This window comes from Helianthus annuus, chromosome 13 (genome assembly GCF_002127325.2).
Source record: "Helianthus annuus cultivar XRQ/B chromosome 13, HanXRQr2.0-SUNRISE, whole genome shotgun sequence".
Taxonomy (NCBI): domain Eukaryota; kingdom Viridiplantae; phylum Streptophyta; class Magnoliopsida; order Asterales; family Asteraceae; genus Helianthus; species Helianthus annuus.
In genome coordinates this window covers 17,761,784-17,786,198 of record NC_035445.2, presented here as the reverse complement: position 1 = coordinate 17,786,198, position 24,415 = coordinate 17,761,784, and the positions used below count along the sequence as shown (strand labels likewise).

Below are 24,415 nucleotides of genomic sequence, written 5' to 3'. Positions count from 1 at the left end.
TCGGGTGGAAAAACGCTACCGAGTTGGGAAAAACATCAACAAAAGGGGTATTGCCCATAATTCTATCAATTTTCTTTAGTAAACCAACACCCTTCTTAGGCTTTTGGTTCCACGTAAAATGCATTCCCGAACTATTTATATCAAACGCTTCTATATCCGATACACACTCTTGGAATTCTCTCATACCAGGAGAAATATTCGAAGCGCCCATGGACTTATCATCTAGATTCAAAGCTGAATTAAAGTCGCCTAAAATAACCCATGGATTGTTACCAACAAACACTTTATGTTTAGATAAATGTTTCCATAACTCCCTTCGAGTGATATAATAATTAGCCGCATACATAATTAGCCGCATACACAACTGAACAAAATAAAAGTTTTTTATCTTGCTTAAAAATGATTTGAAAGTGCATAACCTGAGAAGATTGATCTAGCAAGATGACATAAAAAATACCCGGATCCCAGCCAGCAATGATTCTCGTTCCCTTGTGACAACTACTCCCATTCGAAGTCCATTCCCAACGACGGAAAACAGAAGAACAAACCTTATTCAGATTGTGAATATCCACATGGGATTCAAGAATAGCACAAAAAGACAACTTATTCTCCTTTACAATTTAACGAACCTCCTGTTGTTTCAGAGGGCGGTTCAACCCCCTAATATTCCATGCAGCAAGACTAATCATTAGAAACAACTGGAGAAGGAGTGCTTGCCCCTTGTTTATCATTCGGTTTCTTAGAGTTTTGTAACATAAATTCGTTCGTTTCATTATATACCTCCACAACCTCCTCACTATCTGAGTCAAGGAACCCATCGCCTTCAATGTCATTCAAAGCAGCAAAAGGGTTTTTAGATTCAATTCCACTTGATGAAGCATCTTTTTTCACCTCCCCGTTCGGTTTGGCTATCACCGGTCTATATTCAAATTTCTGTTTTTGTTTATTAACTTGGAATCCCTGTTTGCGAGCCACTTTCCTAGTCTTTTTTTTTTTTGGGTAAAGGGTTACCCCGATGAATTTTATAAATTAACCAATTAAGTACAAGGGTGTATCAATGCGACACAACAACTAGACTTGACAACCAAGCCTAGGACAACAAGCAACACAACCAGAAACAACCACTCAACGACAACCAAACAAACAACCAAAACCAAGCCCTAACAACTAGACACAATTAGCCTGGAAGCGCTACATTATCTTCATTGTCTTCAATCTTCCACAGCTCGAAAATCCTTTTCTTCGTTGAAACCAGCCGAAATCTGAATCCCATCAAGCACAACCGAACCGAATTTTTAATTACCTCGACCACTTGATCTACCGTTCTCTTATGATTTTTAAAAATTCTGTTATTCCTCTCTTGCCAAATGTAGTAAGATGACGCAGCAATCAGCAACTTACAAACCACATGATCCGCTTTCTTAGAGCTGGAATGCTGATCCACCCAAAGTAGTAACGAATCCCACGAGTTATCCACACTCCCCAACTGAACGAAAGTTTTAACATTATTCCACACTTGATCCGCAAACGAACAACGGAAAAACAAGTGATCTCGACTCTCACGGTCCGCGTAACATAACGGACAGGCCATCAAATTTAAATTTGTGAGACTGCCTGCTTCCCAAACTGTCAACCGGTCCTGAGTTTTCAGTTTATTACGAAACGCCAGCCATAAATGAAACGAATGCCTGGGAATGCATTGAGAGAACCACACCATATTAGCCCACATGACCTGGTTCTCCCTACTCCGAATAGTATTCCAAACCTGAGCCGATTGGAACTCGCACATTTTGCCATTCAAATCCTTCCACTCCAAACGATCCATGGTACCAGGAACAAGATTTGGAACTGAAAGCGTGAATAAAACCGGAAAAAGATCCAACCAAGCTTGCGGCCACTTCCAGTGACCATTCTGGTCAATAACATCCGCAACAGAAGATTGTAACGAGAACCCGACATTGGCAATGGCCCGAGGAGAAATAAACGCACTAAGCGGACTTAGCGAACACCACATATCACTCCAAACATTGGTTTGGACACCACTCCGAATGGATGACCATATGTGTGGCCGAATAGTATGACGAATAGATAAAATCTTTCGCCATCCCCAACTCATACTCCCACGACATGGAATCTCCCAAAAGTTTCGACCTTTAAGCTTATACTCATGAATCCACCGAACCCAAATAGAATCTCGGTTAGTTATGATGCTCCAAATATGGTTTGCCATAAGCGATTTGTTGACATCCGAAATACTTCTAATGCCCAAGCCCCCTTCATTTTTTGGCAAACACACTGCTTCCCAAGCCACCTTAGCACGAACTTTACCATCCAAACCTGCATTCCATAAAAATCTACGAATACGCTTCTCATGCTCCTTAACAACTCTAGCCGGAATAATGAACACAGAGGCCCAATAGATATGCATTGAAGAGAGAACTGAGTTAATAAGTTGTAACCGACCAGCAAAAGACAAAGCTTTAGTTGCCCAATTAGCAATCTTTTTCTCCATACGCTCAATGAGGATCGTACAATCTTTATACAGGAGTCTTGATGAGATTAGCGGGACCCCAAGATAGCGGACCGGCAGAACACCCTCCTGAAAAGGCATAATATCCAGAATTTCCTGTCGAATCGAGTGAGGAACATTGCAAAAGAAAACCGTAATCTTAGCTGGACTGGGCACAAGACCTGAGGTCTTAGTAAAGATTTCCAACGCTTCTTTAATCTTCTTAACCGAAACCACATCACCATGCACAAAGATAAATAAATCATCCGCAAATGATACGTTAATTATTTTCTGCTTAGCATAATGGGCATGAAATTTAAACGGCGTACTAGCTGCTCGTCTAAGCAAAAGTGATAGGACCTCCATAATTAGTGTAAATAAGTAGGGAGACATTGGATCACCTTGCCTTAAGCCACGCTTACCCATGAAGTAACCATGCAAGCTCCCATTAATACATAGTGAGTACGAGACCGTGGACACACACGTCATGATCCAGTTCACCATTGTCCGATGAAACCCAAACCGAGATAGAACATCCTCCAAAAAACTCCAGTTGACCGTGTCATATGCCTTCTGAATGTCAATTTTGAACGCACACCTGGCCGGACCCCTATTCAAATGATAGTTGTGCATCAATTCCTGCGTGAGGAGAATATTATCCGAAATCTTCCTTCCCGGCACAAAAGCTGATTGGTTAATGCTCACCAGCGAACCCAGACTACCTTTCAACCGATCAGTAATAATCTTGCTAATACATTTGTACACAACATTGCAACATGATATCAGCCGATAGTCCAACACTGAATCCGGTATGTCTTTTTTCGGAAGTAAAGCAAGAAGGGTGTGATTAATTTGTTTAAGAAGTTTACCGTTTTCAAAAAACTGTAAAACCGCATCAGTAACTTCATTCCCCACTATCTCCCAAGCTTTCTTGAAAAACGTCGATGTGTACCCATCAGGGCCGGGAGCCTTATCCTCACCAATACTAAACATGGCATTCTTAACCTCTTCACGAGTAATCGGGCGAATCATGTACACCGCATCTTCGTCACTAAGAACGATTACGTATGTTGTCTTTCCAGTTCAAGTGGAGACCTGACCTTCGTCGACTCCTAGAGAAATGGCAGATTCCTAGTGGAAACTTAGAGATTGATCCAGGCTGAAAAGTAGTGTCTTGATTTTATTTTTGCTGCTCTTTGTGAGCTGGGTTGTTTAGTTGGTTGTTTTGTTTGGGTTGCGATTGTTTTGGCCGTTTTTTTTCTTGCCTTGGTATGCCAAGGTTTTGTGTGTAAAAGTTCAGTTGCACAATTGTGCTTTTTGATTTATAAAATTCACCGGGGTAACCCTTTACCCAAAAAAAAAAAAAAAAAAAAAAAAAAAAAAAAAAAAAAAACAGGTTTTCTAGATTGGTTATCTCAACCGGATGCTCCATACCCAAAAAACTTGAATAATGCAAAACCATAGCATCAGCAACATCTTCACCCTCATGTCTCACCCCCATAGTATCCATAACACTATAAATCCTAGCTCTAGCGTTCCTCGTTTTCACTATGTTATGAAAATATTTTGTGTTCGAATCTCCAGCACAGAGCCAATCTACCTTAGATTTCTGTTTCAGAAAGCACTCCTCATCATAGGCAGCCGCTTGAAAATCTTTAAGGCATTGTGCTTCCTTTTGACGCAGATGCACACTCCACGGATTACGATCCATCCGGGCCTGAATATCATCTAACTCCTTTCGCAAATTATCAACTTTCACATGTAAGTTTCCCTGATCGAAAAATAGCTTTCTCAACTTAGGTTTTAAGTTCCTTAACTTCTTCACAACCGAAAGCATGGCGATCCCCTCCACACTCTTCGTCCACTCCAGTTTAACAATGTCCTTAAGTTCCGGCTTTGTAGCGATAAAGTTCGGAAACTTAAATGGCTTTGGCCGAGACCCATTGGCGCCGAGAATTTTAAGGATACACGGAGTGTGATCGGAAACCCGAAACGGATGAAACAACGCATAAGCAGAGGGAAACATGTCCAAAAACGTCACATTACCCATTATACAATCTATCTTTTTTAATAAGCCGACTCCACTCTTAGGTTTTTGATTCCAAGTATACTGCAGCCCATGCGCATTTATATCCATCAATTCAGTTTGTTGAATACACTCCTGAAATTCTCGCATGCCAATAGACTGTTTAGAAACCCCGCATAACGAATCTTCAATGTTGAGGGCAGAATTAAAGTCCCCCATTACCACCCACGGCTTATCATGACAAAACATCTTATGCTTACATAAATCAGCCCACAGCGCTCTTCGATCTATGTACTTGTTCTCCCCGTAGACAAACGAACAAAATAAAACTCTTTTGCTAGCCTTAAAAATTACCTGAGTATGCATAATTTGATCCGATTGAGCAAGGACCATAACGTCTAGATTATCCGCGTTCCATCCCAAAATAATTCTTGTACCACGGCTGCAAACACCACCATTGGAAGTCCAATTCCAATTACGAAACACAAACTTACAAACTTTAGCCAGATTACCAATATTCACATGCGATTCAAGGATAGCACACAACTCTAACTTATTCTCCGCGACAATGGTTCGAACCTCACTTTGTTTCAGGGGCCGGTTCAAGCCCCTAATATTCCAAGTCATTAAACTACCCATTTAAACCCGTAGAACCGGGAGTGCTTGCCCCCTCAGAGATATTAATTTGCTGTTTATTGGACATAAACTTAGCCATTTCCGTTGGCATATCATCTAAAATATCATCTATGCCATGATCCGAGTAACCATCCTTCTCATTTGTACCATCTACGTTACCAGGTATACTCTCATTCCCATCCCCCTCTCCAGAATCAAGAACATCAAAGGCATTCGACGTTTTGACATTGACCGTACTCGACCCCTTTGTGCCTGAAGTACTTGGGCCAGCTTTGTCTATTTTACTATCCTTTGTGCCTGAAGTATTTGGACCAGCTTTGTTAACTTTCGGCTTATATATGAATTTCGCTTTTTGCTTTTGAATAGTTCCACCCCAAGCCGTCTTCCTCTTATCCGTAACAAACCCTTCCTCATCCACTACCACTTGTTTCTTTTTATCGTTCACATTCTTGCCGCAAGTAAGATCACTATGACCAAAAACACAACATGTCGAACACCGATGTGGTTTCCATTCATACTCCACATTGATTCTTTCCGTGATATACCCGTCTTCATCTAACTTCGGTATTGCCACTATTATATGGTCCTTTAACTCATTATCAGCATTCACCTCAATTAGAGCACGCGCAAAACTACTCCTCCCCCAATTTTCAGCACACATGTCCGCCGTATAACTATCAAGTCTTTTCGGAATCCCTATTTTAGATGCCAATAAACTCAGCCCATCATCCGTGTAGACTGATATAGGCACATTATGCAGCTTTACCCAAACCGGAATCGACTTAATCCCCTCTTTTTTTAGACTCATAGACGGAGACCAAACATTCAAAAACAACGGTACTTTTCTAATAAGCCAAGGTCCACCCTCCAACACTTTTGTCATCCCCTCTTTGGTATCAAACTTGAAGAAGAAAAAACCATCCGAGTTCATCATAATTTTTGCAAAACCAAATTTTGCCCACACATTCTTAGCATAATATTCAACCACAGGATAAGGCAAACGATTACCTAGAAAATATCCATAAAGAACATTTTCGAATTTCTCCTGTACCTTGCGGATTACCTCTCTAGGTATCACAACATCAGCGTCTTGTATCACCTCGTGAGAATCTAGCCTTCTGAAGTTGACTTCACGTTTCATCAGACTGGCGTTCTTAACCCTATCCGCATACGATGGTCTTGACTCATCAAGTGTTACCGGTTTAGATATTGCAGCCAAACCATCAAGTATGGAGATATTATTAGTCGAGTATAGCCCCCTTCTCGGTAACATAGTATTCCCTTCAATGTTCGTAACCTTCAAGCTAATGCCTCGCACAGGAGCCGTCCCAGGGGAACTCCCAGGAGAAAACTCACTGCCTGCCTTCAAATCATCAAGCTGAGGATTACGAATATCAGCATTCAAAGATGGTTTCCAAAAAATCTCATTAATGTCAGGCGGTTCAGAACTCATTCTCGTAAGAAACAATCACATGCAGACGTAAACCCTAGTTGGCCGACAAGGAACAAAAACCCCAGCGAAATAAAATCAAACCCTAATCTACCAACGAACCAATACCTTGATGAAAGACTAGTAGTAAATCAGAACCCTAATCCGCCACCAACTCCAAAACATGCAACGAAACCAACGCACGTAAATCAAGATTCAACCCAAGCAAATTGGCAGCAAACCCTAGCAAGAAAAAACGAAACGAACAAATCCTAAACCTGATTTCAAAAGATTAGAAACCACGGTAGAAGTCTAGAAACCTTACTCAGAAGGATCGACAACACCACAATTGCTAACCCAGATCAATCAAGAATAAGATCAGATGAGCAAGAAGCTAGGGTTTCTCAGATTTCGCCAAAATCGCCCATCGCCTGTTCTCAGTGCTACTGTAAGCCTTAATAGCCACTTTCCTAGTCGGAACCCCATGTTACCCATCTTCATCAACAACCGAATACTTCTTAGCATAACGATTCTCATGCACTTGACCCTTATCATTTTTTTTGGGTAAAGGGTTACCCCGGTGATTCTATTATAAACCGCAAATAAGTACAAGTAGTGAGGATGAGTTCCACACTAGTTCATATACAGGACATGCCCCATATATGTAAGCCAACAAACATAAAAAACCCTATGACATAACATCCAACCTAGCCTACTACACATCATGCAAAGATATCTAGTAGACAAAACAAAAAAATAACCAAAATCTTCAACCTCCATCATCGAAAATGTAGTTGCCACGAAACAGCAACCCCTTTAGACGATCCCAAGACAGGCTAACCATTGAAGATCTTTGTGGAAGAGGTGCTTGCCCCTGTTCTAGAAGACGAATGATATGTACCCGACTCCTTGGTTTCATCGTAAACAACTTCAACCCCGTTCTCATCTAACTCCACATGAGTCTGTCTACCCCCTTTAATTTTCTCTTGAGTTGAACCACCCCGACCCCCAACACATTCAAGCGCAGAAAACGGGTTATGGGTTTGGATTTTATGGGAAGTCGAAACCTGCTGATAAGTAACAGGCTTTTTCTTCCTATCCACCGGTCTGTATTCAAATTTGGGCTTCTGGTTATTAACTTGAAAGCCATTCTTCTTTGCACTCTTCTTAACCGGAACGTCAGTGAAACCATCCTCGTCTACTATTGGCCTGTTACTAGGAGATTTGGATGTTGAGCCAATGCGATTAGGGCATTCCTCAGAGTCATGCCCAAACACACAGCAGTGAGCACATCTTGGAGGTTCCCATTCATACTCCACCCGAATAGTGTCCGTAACATATTTGTTTCCCTCCAATTCAGGAATAGCCATGGTAATAGTACCTTTCAAATCCTGATCAGCTGAGATTTCAATGAGAGCCCTAGCATAGCTGCTCCGACCCCAAGCCTCATTACACATATCAACAGTATACGAATCCAGCCGCACAGGAGAACCAATTTTTGAAGCCAGCATGCTTAACCCATCATCAGAATATGCCACTAGAGGGACGTCATGCAATTTCACCCAAACCGCAACCTTTTTAAACTCTTCTTTTTTAAGGCTGTTTGTAGGGGACCAAATGTTGAGAAACAAGGGTTTGTTGCGGATCATCCAAGGACCCCCTTCAAGAACAGCGTCCATTCCCTTCCTATCTTCAAACTTGAAGAAAAAGAACCCATTTGAATTCATCATCGTCTTCACAAGACCATGTTTCTTCCAATTGGTTCTCACAAAGTAATCAACAACCGGATATGCAACTCTATCCCCCAGGAAGTAACCATAAAGAGTGTTAGCTAACCTGTTGTTAACTTGGCGAACAGAGTCAATCGGAAGCACTACATCCACACCATCCAAAGAGGCATCTGATATTAGCTTTCGAAAATTTACTTTCGGTACTTGGTTAGCCGTATCATTGGTCTTCCTATCACTTTCCCCCTCACTTTGATTCTGATTATCAACCCGCTTAGGACCACTCTGCTCACCCTGTTTGTTTAGTACCACATCAGCATACAATTGTTGTTGGACTCGAGCATTATCACCTTGTTCCTGCTTTCGGACACGAGTAGGACTGACATCATTTAGCGGTAACACAAATGATATCTTTCGCTTATCAAAAACCATGGCATAATCCTCATCCGGTGAATCCGAACAGCCAAGAATATAATCAGTATCATTCAGCGGTACCATGAACCGAACCTTCTTATTACCCACTTCTGAAACCGTAGGTGTTTGAGAATTTTGTCTTGGCTCAAAAGGTTTCCCATCGATACTTCGGATCTTTCTCACAAAGACGTTTGAATTATCACCCGAATTGTTAAGTTCATCCATTACAATATTGCCAACCCTAGCAGCCTTCACTAGCGATTCAGCAAAAAGTATGCCGGCTGACACAAAAACAGCCGTGAAAAATCCCAACCGAACTCAACAAATGAAAACAATCAAAACCCTAGCCGCCGTCACACTGAAAAACGAACCAAATCCAACCCTAAACTGAATTATCGTTGAAAAAGGATTACCGAATCGGAAAAAACAGAAGTAATCAGTGCCGCAAAACCCTAATCTGAACGCCGCCCCCCTAATCTGAAACGGGCAATGAACGGAAAATGCTGAAACTCTACTACAAATCGGCTAGCCAAAGATGTAATAAGCTGCAGCCCTTTAACCCCGTAATCAAATGGCAGACGAACAGAAAATCACCAAAAAAAACCGAAACCCTAGTAAAAAAACAAAATCCCTAATCTGATTTCAATTGGTTAGAAATAGAGGATCGATTGATGATAATCGAAATCCCTAGTTGCTAAACAACTTCAATCGAGACCAGGATTTGATGGAAGAACTTGAGAGTTTCACGGTTTTCCCCAAATCGCCCAGAGCTCCATCTTTCGACCCACCCTCTTAACATTAGCATTTTGGTAATTAGGTTCCTTCAAGCGAAATTACCTTTGTATCCTATTTCACAAACAATGTGCAACTTCAATCAGTGCCCTGATCTAACATCCTAAAGAACTTGAGAGTTTCTGACCCACCCTCTTAACATTAGCAGGCTTCTTAGGGGTTTGAGGACATGTTTCAATCGAGTGGCCAAAGACACAGCATTTTGAACATCTACACGGGTACCATTCATATTCAACATACATAGTTTCTTTGACAAATCCCTCCCCCTCAAGTTCAGGAATGGCCAAAGTGATTTCCTCACATAACTCATTATCAGCAGACACCTCGATTAAAGCTCTAGCATAACTACTTCGGCCCCACATGTCCATACACATGGAAGTAGTATACGAATCCAGAAGTTTCGGTTCACCAATTGTTGTAGCAATCATACTCAGCCCATCTTCTGTATAAGCCGCAATTGGAATGTCATGAATTTTAACCCATACCTGAACCTTTTTAACCTCCTTTTTCTCCAACTTAACAGTCGGACTCCATTCACAAAGAAACAACGGTTGAGACCGGATGATCCACGGGCCTCCTTTCAACGCATCCAGCATACCAGTTTCGTTGGAGAACTGGAAAAAGAAAAAGCCATTCGCATTCATCATGGTTTTTTGTAACCCAAATTTCTTCCAGTTATTACGAACAAAATACTCCACAACCGGGAACGCCACTCGGTCTCCCAAAAAATATCCATATAAAGTGTTAGCTAACTTATGCTGCACTGCACGAACAGACTACTACCCTCCATACACACGAATCACAAGATTTCTAAAATTAACTTTTCTTGACTTGGACGCCAAAACCGAATCAGCATACGATCTTGCATTCGAGGATTCACCTTGGACAGGATTAAAATCACGCGAATTGTAATCAGTTTTCGAACCCTGAATTCCACCCTCTGGATCCCTACGGCCATATTGGCTTCCTTGCACACCATCTTGATTACTTATGAAACCCTTATCAAACATCCCATTAGGGTTTGCATTGAAATCCTTCTTTGCCGCCATAAAGGTCCCTTCACCTGCCGAACCCGTATTACCTCCCACTGGTTTAGAAATCTCAAATAACCCATCGATGACTGAATTGTTGCTGGTTGAGTACATACCCCGCCTAGGGACCAGATTGTTTCCCTCAATGTTCGTCACCCGTAAGCCAATTCCACGAACTGGTGGCGATTTATCTACCATCCCTGGAGTACCACCTTCCTCCATCGGCTTATGCCCAAGACTACTACCCTCCATACACACGAACCACAAGAAAACCAAAAAAACACCAGCCGAACACCACAAAAAAAAAAGAAAAACCCTAATCCTGAAACCCTAGAGCCGCAAATCAATTCTTAACACATTAATCCAGAGTATCAATCTAGCTAAGTTAAATCTCAGTTAACCGCGACCAATAACACCCAGATTAATAAGCCAGAATCTCAAGAACAACCTCTAAGGCGGCGATTATAGAAAGAAACGAAAAAAACCCTACTTTCAAATTGATTGCTATTGCTAACTAGTTCGTTATAGAGATTGGATGAACAACCTCTAATCACAGACTGTTATACAAACGAATCTCAAAGAAATTAGGGTTCATGATGCGCAAGAAATCGCCCAGGAGAGAGGGAGGGTTTTGCGATTTTTTTGTAGACTTTAAACTTGATCTCTAGTGTTTATGATTTTTGCCCGTTAAATCTTTTATTAACCACTTTAGAATAGAACAATAGGGTGTTTAGAGTCACTTACTACTAGCTCGAGGCTAGGGAAGAAACTAGTCGAAAAACGGGTGGTTAATAGCAACGTAGAGGGGTCCTTGGCAATCCGTAAGCACCGAGCCTCCTTATACGCGATCCTTCACCTTTGTATGATAATAGGTTACCTTGATCAAAATTGAAAAATGGGTGTGGGTGTGTGCTTGGTCTCGGCAGTAGGTAATAAGTGGGAAAGAAAGATTTTTTTTTTTTAGGTGGTGGTGAATGTGAAGATCTTATCTCATGTGCATATTTATAATCTCTAACCAAAATTAACCAAAAGATAATATGTAGGCTAGATATATGGCATGCTTGATTAGAATATTCAAAAATTGGTGGAAAGGGTGTCCCCCCTTGGGGAACCGTTCGGTTCATGGGGGTGGGTTAAAAGTTTGTTTTCAACTAACTAGTTAAGTATTCTAGTTAGTTAATTAGGTATTTAAATTAGAGTATTAGTGTGTTATAAATTATAACAGGTGTTAGGGTATTCGGGGACCCTAACTGGCTCAGAAAAAGAAAAATAATGTTGATGTCAATATTTTTATGTTCCGGGTTAAGTCCGGTTGTACGGTTGGATATTACTCCGTTAAAGCGCTAAATAAGTATATAAAGTGCCGTTAATGTTATTTTTAGTGACACAATAAATTCCCGACACTTTGGAAAGTGTCTAGTAATATTTTTCTCATGTTTTGGTACTTTATTAGTTAGCTTAATGCTGAATTTTTATTTAAAGTGCTGAATTTTGTACTTAAAGTACGTTTTAGGCACATCCGGTCACTATAATTATTACCTAGTGACGCAGTTCTACAACCCTTGTATCCCTACACTCACCACTAGTGTAGTAACTATTTCTGGCTCATACAGGCCTTAGAGGCAGTGTCTGCCTGATGCTGGCTTTATCAGTAGCATGTTTTGATAGGTTATCCGTTCATAGTGCTACTGTGCTTTTGTGCATCATGTTTGTCACTAAGGTTCAGCATGTAAATAATGTAGTGACAGTAAATAAAGTATGATGCAAGTATGTACATGTATCAGTAATCAAGTAGCAGTTTATCCACAAGTTCAAGTAAGCACAGTAATTAAGCAGTAATTAATTATTAATTAAGTCGTACGGATACCTGGTTTAGTGAGGGTTGTCACATCGATGGCCTTCCTGACCCAGTTCAGGATATTGTTACTGGTAGCAACCCTACTACCGTCAGACAAGCCATTGAACTATCTGCTACCCTGACTGAATCTCAGATCAGGAAGCGTAAACTTTTCCGAAAAGGTGATCTGAAACCATCTGACAAGTCAGCACAACAAAAACCAAAGGATAAACAGACCGAGTCCTCTAAGAAGTCGAAGAAGCGTAAGGCTTCACAAAACTTCGCAGTGGTTGCTCAGAATGATCAGGTTGCACCAAATCAGCCAGCACAGCCTCGTGCTAGGAAGAACTATATTGGTACTGCTTTGTCACAGGATGATTGCTTGGTTGGGTCGTCTAATATTTCGATTGGAATGCGTGAGTTTTTTCAGTGTGTTCAGCATAATGAGTTGACGGATATCAAAAGCCATGGTATGCAGTACACTTGGAACCAAAAACCGAAAAATGGTGTGGGTATTCTAAAAAAGATTGATAGAGTCATGGGCAACATTCACTTCCTTGATGCTTATCCGGATGTTTTTTTTTTTGTACCACCCGTTTCGGGTATCGGATCACACTCCATGTATTGTTAACCTTCAGATCCTAAAACAAAATCGGCCCAAACCATTTAAATTTGCGAACTTCTTGGTTAATAAAGATGGTTTCTTGGATAGTGTGGCTATAGTGTGGTCAAAAACGGTGCAAGGTGTTACTATGTACTCGGTTGTAAAGAAACTAACTTTCTTGAAATCACCGTTGAGACGGCTTCTTTTCAAGCAAGGAAATCTTCATGATCGTGTCAATCTTTTAAGGAAGAAGTTGGATGAGATTCATTTGGCGATTGATGCTAACCCTTTGGATATTTCTCTAAGAGAAGCTGAATCTAAATGTCTTCAAGACTTTCAATCTGCTTCGTATGATGAAGAATGCTTTTTGAAACAGAAATCTAAAGCGGAATGGTTGGCTGCTGGTGACTCGAACACAAAATATTTCCATAATTGTGTCAAAATGAGAAATGCTTGCATGAAGATGCATAGCATTCAAGATGCATATGGTGATCGATTCCATGGTGACGATGTGTATGGGGTTTTGGTTTCTCACTATTCTGAGTTTTTGGGTGTGCAGGATCAGGTGGACTCTTTAGCAAGTGATTTTACTTTTCCTAGTGTCTTGGATCCGATTGTTGCTAGTAATATGTTGCGTCCAGTGACTAGTGAAGAGGTAAAAAATGCTATGTTTTCTATTGGTGAGAATAAGGCTCCGGGCCCGGATGGGTATACTTCGGCATTTTTTTAAAAATTCTTGGGAGATTGTGGGAAATGAGGTTACAAAAGCGATCCGGGATTTCTTTGAAAATGGCAAACTTCTGCAGCAAATTAATCATACAATTATAGCTCTTGTCCCGAAAGTGCCTATTCCTAACACAGTGGTTGATTACCGTCCGATTTCGTGCTGCAATGTGATTTATAAATGCATTAGTAAAATCTTAACGGATAGAATCAAAGGTAGTTTGGATGTGCTAGTTGATATCAACCAGTCGGCGTTTGTGCCGGGTAGAAAGATCTCTGACAATATCTTACTGACTCAGGTGTTGATGCACAATTATCACCTAAGGATTGGCCCTCCGAGGTGTGCATTCAAAATTGACATACAAAAAGCATACGATACGGTTAGCTGGTCTTTCCTAGAAAGTATTCTTCGTGCATTCGGGTTTCATCAAAAGATGGTGGATTGGATCATGGTTTGTGTTACCACTGTGTCTTATTCGTTGAGCATTAATGGTAACCTTTATGGGTTTTTCAAAGGTAAAAGAGGGTTGCGGCAGGGGGATCCAATATCGCCCTATCTTTTTACATTGGTGATGGAGGTCTTATCATTATTACTCAAAGATGCAGCCACCAAAATTAATGCTTTCAGATACCATCTTCATTGCAAAAAACAAAAGATTATTAATGTCTCTTTTGCGGATGATTTGTTTATGTTTGCAAATGGCGATTTAGCATCGGTTAAAGTGTTAAGAGATACGCTTCAGCATTTCATGAAGATTTCGGGTCTTGTCCCTAGTATGCCAAAGAGTACGGTTTATTTCGGTAATGTTCCCCAGTCGATTAAACATGATATTCTTCACATTATGCCATTCAAAGAGGGTACGCTTCCTGTTCGCTATTTGGGAGTTCCTTTAATATCTTCTAAACTCTCTTACAAGGATTCCAAAATCTTAGTTGAGAAAATGGAGAAGAAGATTGACAACTGGATGACGAGATCGTTGTCATTTGCGGGTCGGCTGCAATTGGTTAACTCGGTTCTTTCAGCAATGCACATCTATTGGGCTACAGTTTTTCTCTTGCCAGCTAAATTGGTGAGTGATCTTGAAAGACGTATGCGTGCTTTCTTATGGACTGGTAAGTATCTGCAGAATGTCAAACCCAAGGTCGCTTGGAAGGTAGTGTGTCTTCCCAAAAATGAGGGTGGGCTGGGTGTTTGTTGCATTGCGGATGTCAATAAAGCTCTCATCTCGTCTCATATGTGGAGTGTGTTGACCAACAGGAAGTCGCTTTGGGTTCAATGGGTTCACATCTATAAACTGAAGGGTAGAAGCTTTTGGGAACTTCCGTGTAGGGGTAGTATGACATGGGGTTGGAGGAAAATTCTTGCGTTACGGGATTTGCTCCGGCCTTATATGTGGAAGTCTATCGGTAATGGCAATAACACGAATGTATGGAGCGATACTTGGTGCAATGCTTGTCCGATCCGAGCTTATGTCAGCCTGAGAACTATTGCTAATGCAGGTTTTAACTTGCAAGCTACTGTGGCAGATTTGGTGGATGCTAACGGTCATTGGAGGTGGCCGGTTGCTTGGTTCGATTTGTTTCCTGTTTTAATCAACATTCACGCTCCGGTTCTTCATGATGCTCAAGATCGGTTAGTGTGGATTAATTCTGAAGGAAAAGCAGTTCATTTTTCTTCGTGGGAGGTATGGAATAATATCCGTCATCGTGAAAATATCGTTGATTGGTTCAATATGGTTTGGTTTAAACAGTGTATTCCGAGACACTCTTTTAACTTGTGGCTGGTTATTAGAAACAAACTTAAAACACAAGATAGATTGACCATTTGGGAGGCGGGGAGTGCTACGAACTTGAACCTCATGTGTTGCCCCTTGTGTAACCATGGTAAGGACTCGAGGGACCATTTGTTCTTTGAATGCTTCTACTCTTTGGAGGTGTGGGATAGTATCAAGGATATGGCAGGTATGGGTGATGTAAATGGCCGATGGAGTGACATAATGGAATGGATGAATGAAAACTCTAATATGCAACAACCGGGGTGTCAAAGGGTAACATGGGCCTCTTCAGTTTGGTTCAGTCAATGTATTCCCCGACACTCTTTTCACTTGTGGTTGGTTGTAAAGAATAAGTTGAAAACTCAAGACAGGATGGCCGTTTGGGAAGCGGGTAGTGATACTAATTTACGGCTTATGTGCTGCCCGCTTTGCAAGTATGATCGTGATTCAAGAAACCACCTTTTCTTTCAATGTGTATATGCTTCAGAGGTTTGGAGATTGGTCAAGAGCTTGGTTGATATGGAAGATGTAACGGACACATGGGATTCTATCATACAATGGATGGATCTTAATGCTAACTCTAGAACTATGGAGAGTATTATTTGCAGGATTGTGGTTGCGGCTTCAACTTACTTTGTTTGGCAGGAAAGGAACAGCAGATTATTTACTCAGAATCAGCGAAGTGCTACTGTGCTTGCAAAGGTTATCATCGACACTGTTCGGCTCAAAATTATGGGGTTCCGATCTGGTAGATGTCCGAAACAACAGAAGATCTTGGACAGGTGGTTGATCTCGAAGAAGAACATGGACGTTGATCCCGGCTAGAGCGTTTCTTCTAGGTTTTGGCGTTTAGGCGTGTTTGTTATTGGGCTGTGTTTGTTTCTCTTGTTTTTTCAGTTTGTTTGGTTGTGACTATTGTCGAGTTTGGTTTGTTTTGTTGTCCTAGTCTTGGTTTGTCAAGACTAGAAGTGTGTATCGGTGTCACGATGCACCCTGTTTTTATTATTTGGTTGATATAAAATTTCACCGGGGTAACCCTTTACCCAAAAAAAAAACAACCGGGCAACGTTACTAGTAGGCTTGTGGTTTCAGCAGCTTCTTATTTTGTATGGCAAGAAAGGAATGCTAGGCTCTTTTCTCGGAACCATCGTACGTCGATGATCTTGGCTCAGGAGATCATTAATATCGTTCGTATGCGTCTCATCACTCTAAAATTCAAGTTGGATTCTGTGAACAGAAGTTTTCTAGAGAAGTGGAAGATTCCGACCAGTAACTTTGTCATCGATCCTGGCTAGTTAGTTATTTGTGTGTTTTGTATGGGCCGGTTTAGTTGGATTGGGTCGTGTTTGTTTGGTTGTTTTTTTGGCAGTTGTTTTCTGTGTTTTCCTAGCCTTGGTATGCCAAGTCTAGCGGGTGTGTAACATTTCAGTTGCACTTGTGTGCTTTTTAGATTGTTATAAATTTTACCGGGGTAACCCCTTTACCCAAAAAAAACTATATTGGTACTGCACCCTTGTGCAACAAATGCAACCGTCATCATGTGAATCAAACACCGTGTCACAAGTGTACCCACTGTGGGCGATTGGGACACTTGGTCAATACATGTCGCCATGTTATCCAAAACCAGAATGCTGCAAATCCTGCTACTGTTCAAGCACAGTTTCCACCTGGATCGTGCTATAACTGTGGTGATCTTACTCATTACCGGAACAATTGCCCGAGACTTGTTAATGCAAATCCAGCACGCGGACGAGCATTTAACATAAACGAGGCAAATGCAAATGACAATGCAGCAGTGAACAATTAGACTTTTGTATTTTCCTTGTTTGTTATCTTTTGACATTTGAGACAATTCAGTTGTTATAAATAAAATGGTTGTTCCAATTTTATTTCCAAAGCTGATACGATGGTGTGTGTTGACATACCCCTACAATACCGACACCAAAGAACCATGTTCTTTCCAGAACAAACTTCTCATATGGTTCCTTCATTCTATGATCATTTGTGATCTCCCCAAAAATCCTAAGTACTAGTTTCTTTTGTGACATTTGTGCTTGAAATCATTGTAAACAATTTAGTTATCAATGAAATAAAGTTATTTGATCCCAATGTTTGTTTGTTTATGTTTGATGTTTTTCATGTTTTGACTTTTATTCGATTTTAAACTCTATATCGCTTTCTGGAGAATTATACGCAAACTGGTGCGTAAACGTAATCAGTTAAATGCGACAAATACTTCGGAACATCAATTTATGCTTAACATACCTTAAATAACCTTTACATAACTTAGAAATAAGTTTTGAAGGCTTTGGTATGGCAAAATCAAGTTTATTCGCTTACAGGAACTAAAATTGACAAACTGCGAAAGTATGCCAATCTGAACTGTAACGAACATTCCGGAACATGATCATAACTTAAACACACCCTAAATATCCTTTACATAGCTTAGAAATAGGCTTTGAGGGGTTCGGTGTGCTAAAATAAACTTTATGCTCATTCAGGGACTAAAAGCGTCAAAAAGTGCATAAGTTTGCATTTTCGCGCATAACTTACGCTCTGAATACATCTGGACATCTAAAAATTTATGCAAGCATTAAAATATTATGTTTTAGTGATTTGCTTGTTAAAAATCCATTCATCGCGCAATTTGGACCATTTTTGCGTCCGTTACGACTTCCGTCGTAATTAACCGAACAACGCAATCGTACGGCCAAACGAACCGACATCCGGCATATTTTTGAGCATGTTTCAAGTTACCTATACTTTAACTTCATTTTAGAGCCTTAAAATGGGGTTAACGGGGTTTAAACGTGCCAAAACGCATCAAAAATCAAGTTTGGAGGTACAGGGGCCTGTTCTGCCAAATTCAAACTTGCTGACCTGCAGGGTCCTTACGGACCATAGTCCTACTCCATACGGTCCGTAAGCAGGTGCCAGATACCAGAAAATGCAATCCAGCTTGTTCCAGCTGTTCCTCACTTGTGCAAATGGTTTTGGGCAATCTATGGGCTGGTTTGGGGGCTCCCCTGGTTTTGTAAAACAATGGGCTTGATGTGTACGGCTTAGATCGAAGCACGTTATTCAACGAATGATCCTAACGGTTCTACTACATCTATAAATACCCCCACCATGTCTTGCTCAAAACCCACTTGAATTCTGAGATTTTCTCTAAGTTGAAGTGTTGAACACTTCATACCTGAGAAATACTTGGAATATCAATCTTGCGGGGACCTTCTGTAAGTATTCTTTCGCGTTTTTCATTCGTTTTAGCGTTAAAGTCAAACTGTGTTTGACTTTCTGCATTGACCAGTTTATGGTCAATGCGAAGTTCGTTTGAACTTCATAACGTGAGCATAATCACGATGGTTAAGGTCCCTAGTGACTATACCTACTGATTTCCACGTTATCTAGGCTCAGTGACGAGTCGTAGTTTCGGCCAAAATGCGTTTTCTTGCGTATTTTGTAACCAAACTACTCTAGGGTATTAAAACCGTTTGTTTTAATACCAAAACCTGTTTTCTAACTTTACTAAACATGTTCTAGCATGTTTAGCTCGTCGCTTTTAGATTTGTGCTTGTTTAGGGTCGTAAAGGTAAGCGATCTAAACAATCGCCTATGCTTACGAACCCGACCCATTTGGTCGATCATTAGGATCCGACCAAACACTTTAGGTGACCATAGTTGTATAGGAATAACCTTCCGAGGTTATACCTTATGGTCGCATCGTTTAAGTAGTTTTTTTTTTGGTAAAGGGTTACCCCAGTGAATCTATTAAAATGCAACCGCAAATAAGTACAAGTAGTGAGGATGTGTTCCACACTAATTCATATACAGGACATGCCCCATATATGTAGAACAAAATAAAAAACCAAAGACCTATAACACCCCATAACCTAGTCTACTATACATCATGACAAGACATCTAGTAGACAAAACAAAGCAAAAACACAAACATAATCCTCAACCACCATCATCAAATATAACGTAGCCGCAAAACAGCAGCCCCTTCAGACGAAAAGCAGACAGCCTATCCATTAGAGAACTTGGAAGAAGAGGTGCTTGCCCCTGCTTTCGAAGAGGAAGGATGAATACCCGATGTCATAAATTTACTAGTTTCATTGTAGACTTCTTCAACCACCTCCTCATCCGATTCCTCCCTGTCACTTGACAGTTTCTTCTCCACTCGACCCACAGTGGTACCTCCCTGATTACCATTATCATCCTTTAGAATGTCAAACGGGTTAGACGTTGAAACCTGATTCTGTACCGGACTCTTTGAGGACGATTTCGGTTTAGGGTTGACAACTGGCCTGTAAACTACCTTTGGCTTCTGGTTTTTCATATGAAGCCCTTGATTATTAGGTTTCTTCTTTTTGGCTCCTACAACCTGAAAGTCATCATTTTCCTTCTTCTCAGTATCCCCATTCAAATTTACCTGCGGGTTCTTAGGACACGAGTTATCCTCATGACCGAAGACACAACAAGATGAACATCTTAACGGCTCCCAATCATACTCAATTTTAACCTCCACCTTTGAATGACTAAGACCCTCCAAAGAAGGGATTGCAACCGTAACACTCTTCTTTAACTCAACTCCTGCCTGAACTTCAATAAGAGCTCTAGCATAGCTGCTTCTTCCCCAAGATTCCGCACACATTGTAGCCGTATACGAATCTAACATTATAGGCACCCCAATCTTAGATGCAAGTAAACTGAGCCCATCCTCAGTAAATGCCGCTAACGGCACATCATGCATCTTGACCCAAACTGGAATCGCTTTTAAATCCTCTTTTTCCAACTTGATAGAGGCCGACCACTCTTTCAAAATGATTGGAACATTTCTAATCATCCACGGTCCATCCTCTAACATTTGATCCATCCCTTCTTTCGTTGTGAACTTAAAGAAAAAGAACCCATGAGCATTCATCATAATTCTTGACAATCCATACTTTGCCCAATTGTTCTTTGCAAAGAAATCAACAACAGGAAAAGCCAGTCGTTTACCCAGAAAATAACCATACAAAGTATTCGCATACCTGTCAGAGACTTGTTTAACTGAAGATAGAGGAATGACAACATCAGCTCCATCAACAGCCTCATTCGATTCCATCACCCTAAAGTTCACCTTCGCTTTCTCTTTAGTATCCTTCACAATATTTGCAAATGAAAGTTGTACCCGCAGAACCAGAACCTGTTTGTTTTCTTTTATCAGCCGAGGAATATGCTCCAAAGAGGTCTGAATTTGGCGTAAACTTGCTAGGGTAATCCCAAAAATTATCAGCCTTTCCACCATCCCGTTTTTCTAACCGAACCGGAACTGTTACCTTGGTGAGCTCATCGATGATGTTTGTAGCCTTAGGGTCACTTTGTGTTGTACTCGTTACACCACGCTTTGGCCGGAAAGTGTTCCCATCTACATCAATAAATCGTGCATCAATTTCATCAAACGACAATGACGGCTTCCCATGAATAGCCTGTTGGTATCCACCCGAAGCGTTAGAATCATCCATACCCATACAGACAACCCTAGCAGCCGATATATGACGGATGAAATCAAAATCCGTGACAAACCCTAGCAGCCGTCAAGATGAGAATCGAACAACAATTGAAACACAATCACAATCGGATAAATCAGATGATCGATTAGAGTGATTCTGCCAAATCCTATTCGGCAACTAATGGAACAAGAGCCGAACCCTAGAGAATAGGACGCCGTCAAAAGAAACCCTAGTCGCTATCCCCAAGATCAATCAAAAACGTAAACTGAAAGAAAAACAAACCCTAGATCCCGAAAGTAATCTGATTTCAAATGATTAAAGCCTATAGAAACGATTAACGAATTCTTAGACTCTAATCAAGATCAATCGATACCAAGGAATGAAAGAATCGTCTAGGGTTTCAAGAGATCTTCAAAATCGCCCAGAGCCTCCATTCTCGCATCGTTTAAGTAGTTGTATGATAGGTAACGTATGTGCCTTAGGTAAATTACCAAAATACCCTTTTTGCACTAAAATTCATTTTAAGCCTATGTAACATAACTTTTAACAAAGTCAAAATAAAGGGGGGGAAAGGCGATTTTGGCGATTTGAGCATTCTCCTGTAACCCTAGCCATTGTTCCTTCGATTCTTGGTCTGATTGATCTTGGTTTGCATCTACGGATTCACTATTTGTTTCTTTAGGTTCCAATCAAGTGATATCAGATTTAATTCATGGTCTAGGGTTCAGTTTTTGCTCGATTTGGTTTTCTGTTTCGTTTTCTTATTGATTCTTCGAGCGGCGGCATATTCACAATTGATTTGGCATATAAAGTTTTGTTCCAATTGTTGCTGATTAGGGTTTCGGCTGAATCAACATTAGGGTTTGGCGGAATCCAGGCTTCATCCTGATCATCTGATTAGGGACTTGTGGCGGCTGATTCAATCATTCTGATTATCGGCAAGTCTCTTCTGATTAGGGTTTATTGCGGCTGATTATTCAGTTTATTGGTGAACGATTTTGCTGCTCGATATTGTTGGTGCTGATTTCTGGTTTGCAGACGATTCAGACTAGGGTTCGGGACTGATTACTAATCTGATTAGGGGTGTTTTGTTTGTCGTTTGGTGTTTGACGGCTCTCTTGCTGATTGAAGGCTGCTAGGGTTATGGATGATCTTAGTGGCTCTGGTGGGAATCAACAGGAAGTTCGAGCGACACCGAGGGCTACGTTTGAAGAAATTGCAGCAAGGTTTAAAATCATTGGCGATCTCTCGGCTCAAACTGAACCCCGTAATGTTAACATAATTGAGGAATTGGTTAAAAATTCAGTTCCAATTGATGCTGAAAACCTGCGGTCAGCAACTAGGGTTTCTGATTGGGAAGGGATTAAGCAAGCTACCAAGAGTTATGCGCAAAGATTGGAATTCAATGCGGCTGCTTTGGCAGGCCAGGGGAATTTGCAACCTTCAGTGACAACAGAACCGGTATCTTTTGCAAATGCAGTAAAGAACTTGAAGGAGAAGGTGCCGGTGAATTTTAGGGAGATGGAGTCTTCTGAGGTTGTTGATGGAGCTGATGTTGTTATTCCGTTGGCTTCGGTTAAGCAAGTCACGGACAGGTATGCAAACACTCTCTATGGGTATTTCTTGGGTAAACGGCTAGCGTTTCCGGTGGTGGATTACTTTGCTAAGAACAATTGGGTTAAGTATGGTCTGGATAGATTGATGATGAATGCGAATGGCTTCTTCTTCTTTAAGTTTAAAACCAAGGAAGGGATGGATAAAATGTTAGAGGATGGGCCATGGATGATAAGAAATGTTCCGATTATCTTGAAGATGTGGTCGGCCTCTATCAAATTAGAAAAAGAGGATCTTAAAGCTATTCCGGTGTGGGTAAAGATGCATGATGTGCCGCTTACAGCTTATACTGAGGATGGTCTTAGTTTGATTGCATCAAAGATAGGGGTGGCTAAGTTGTTGGATACGTATACTGCTACGATGTGTGCTGATTCTTGGGGAAGAAGTAGTTACGCTAGAGCTCTTATTGAAGTGCAGGCGGGGGCTGAATTAAAAAGAAGTGTCACTGTTGCCATTCCATCTTTAGATGGTAATGGTTATTCTAAGGTGGAAGTCAAAATTGAATATGATTGGGAGCCTTTAAGGTGTTCGGGTTGCTGCGTTTTTGGTCATGATGATTGTTCGTGCCCAAAGAACCCTCAGGTTGTTCCAATTGGGGATTATGGGAAAAAAGGTGATGATTTTCAGGTTGTGGGTGCTAAAAAGAAGAAAGCTACTACTCAAGGGCTTCATATAAAAAATCAAAAACCTAAGGTAGTCTATCGTCCGGTTGTCAAACCTAAACCGAATGCGGCTGTGAAAAATTCGAATCAGGTTTCAACGTCGAACCCCTTTGATAGTCTTAAAGATGACGATGGTAATGGTAACATGGGGGGTCGAGTGGCTGGTAATCAGGGAGGTACCACCGTGGGTCGGGTTGAGAAGAAACCTTCAAGGGACGACCAGGAATCAGATGAGGAGGAGGTTGAAGAAGTCTACAACGAAACTAGTGCATTTATGACATCGGGTACTCATCCTTTTTCTTCAAAAGCAGGGGCAAGCACCTCTTCTTCCAAGTTCTCGAATGGATAGACTGTCTGCTTTTCGGCTGAAGGGGCTGCGGTTTTGTGGCCACTTTATTTTTGATGATGGTGGTTGACATTATGTGTTTGTGTTTTGCATTGTTTGTCTACTAGATGTCGAGTCATGATGTATAGTAGACTAGGTCTTTGGGGTTTTATAGGTCTTTGGATTTGTTTTTGTTTTACATATATGGGGCATGTCCTGTATATGAACTAGTGTGGAACACATCCTCACTACTTGTACTTTATTGCGGTTGCATTTTAATAGATTCACCGGGGTAACCCTTTACCCAAAAACATAACTTTTAACATAATTGATGAACTTTCAAAGATTTCTGTTCCAACCATGGCTGAAAACCTAAGCCCGGTTACTAGGATATCTGATAAGAATGGAACCGATCAGTCAAACAAGAGATATGCGCCAAGTTCTAATTCTGGTTTGGATTATGCTGAATTGGCTGGTCAAGGGAACATAAAATCTTCGGGAACCCAGGTACCGTTATCGTTTGCTAAAGTTGTAAACAATACTACGGAGAAGGCGAAGGTGAATTTTAGGGAGATGGAGTCTACGGAGACTGTAGATGGAGCTGATGTTGTTATTCCGTTGTCTTCAGTCAAGCAAGTCACGGACAGGTATGCAAACACTCTGTATGGGTATTTCTTGGGCAAGCGTCTAGCATTTCCTGTGGTGGATTTTTTTGCTAAAAGCAATTGGGTTAAGTATGGTTTGTCGAGGTTGATGATGAATGCAAACTGATTCTTTTTCTTTAAGTTTAAAACAAAGGAAGGGATGAACAAC

The 24,415-nt window shown here is 41.0% G+C and overlaps 1 protein-coding gene across 1 annotated transcript; it reads left to right on the top strand.

Annotated features, from left to right (window-relative positions):
- Positions 1 to 13,153: 13,153 nt before the first annotated feature.
- On the top strand, positions 13,154 to 16,328 carry LOC110900506. The gene is made up of 2 exons (XM_022147394.1): positions 13,154 to 13,660; positions 13,749 to 16,328. The coding sequence occupies exons 1-2, from the start codon at positions 13,154 to 13,156 to the stop codon at positions 16,326 to 16,328; spliced, it is 3,087 nt and encodes a 1,028-aa protein (XP_022003086.1).
- The last annotated feature ends 8,087 nt before the right edge of the window (positions 16,329 to 24,415 follow it).

What these genes read in the sequence shown, in the direction of transcription:
- LOC110900506 (XM_022147394.1), top strand. Translation starts at nt 13,154, where the DNA reads ATGTACTCGGTTGTAAAGAAACTAACTTTCTTGAAATCACCGTTGAGA. An exon ending in GTCCAGTGACTAGTGAAGAG is followed by an intron (nt 13,661 to 13,748) that starts GTAAAAAATGCT and finishes AATTCTTGGGAG; the next exon opens with ATTGTGGGAAATGAGGTTAC.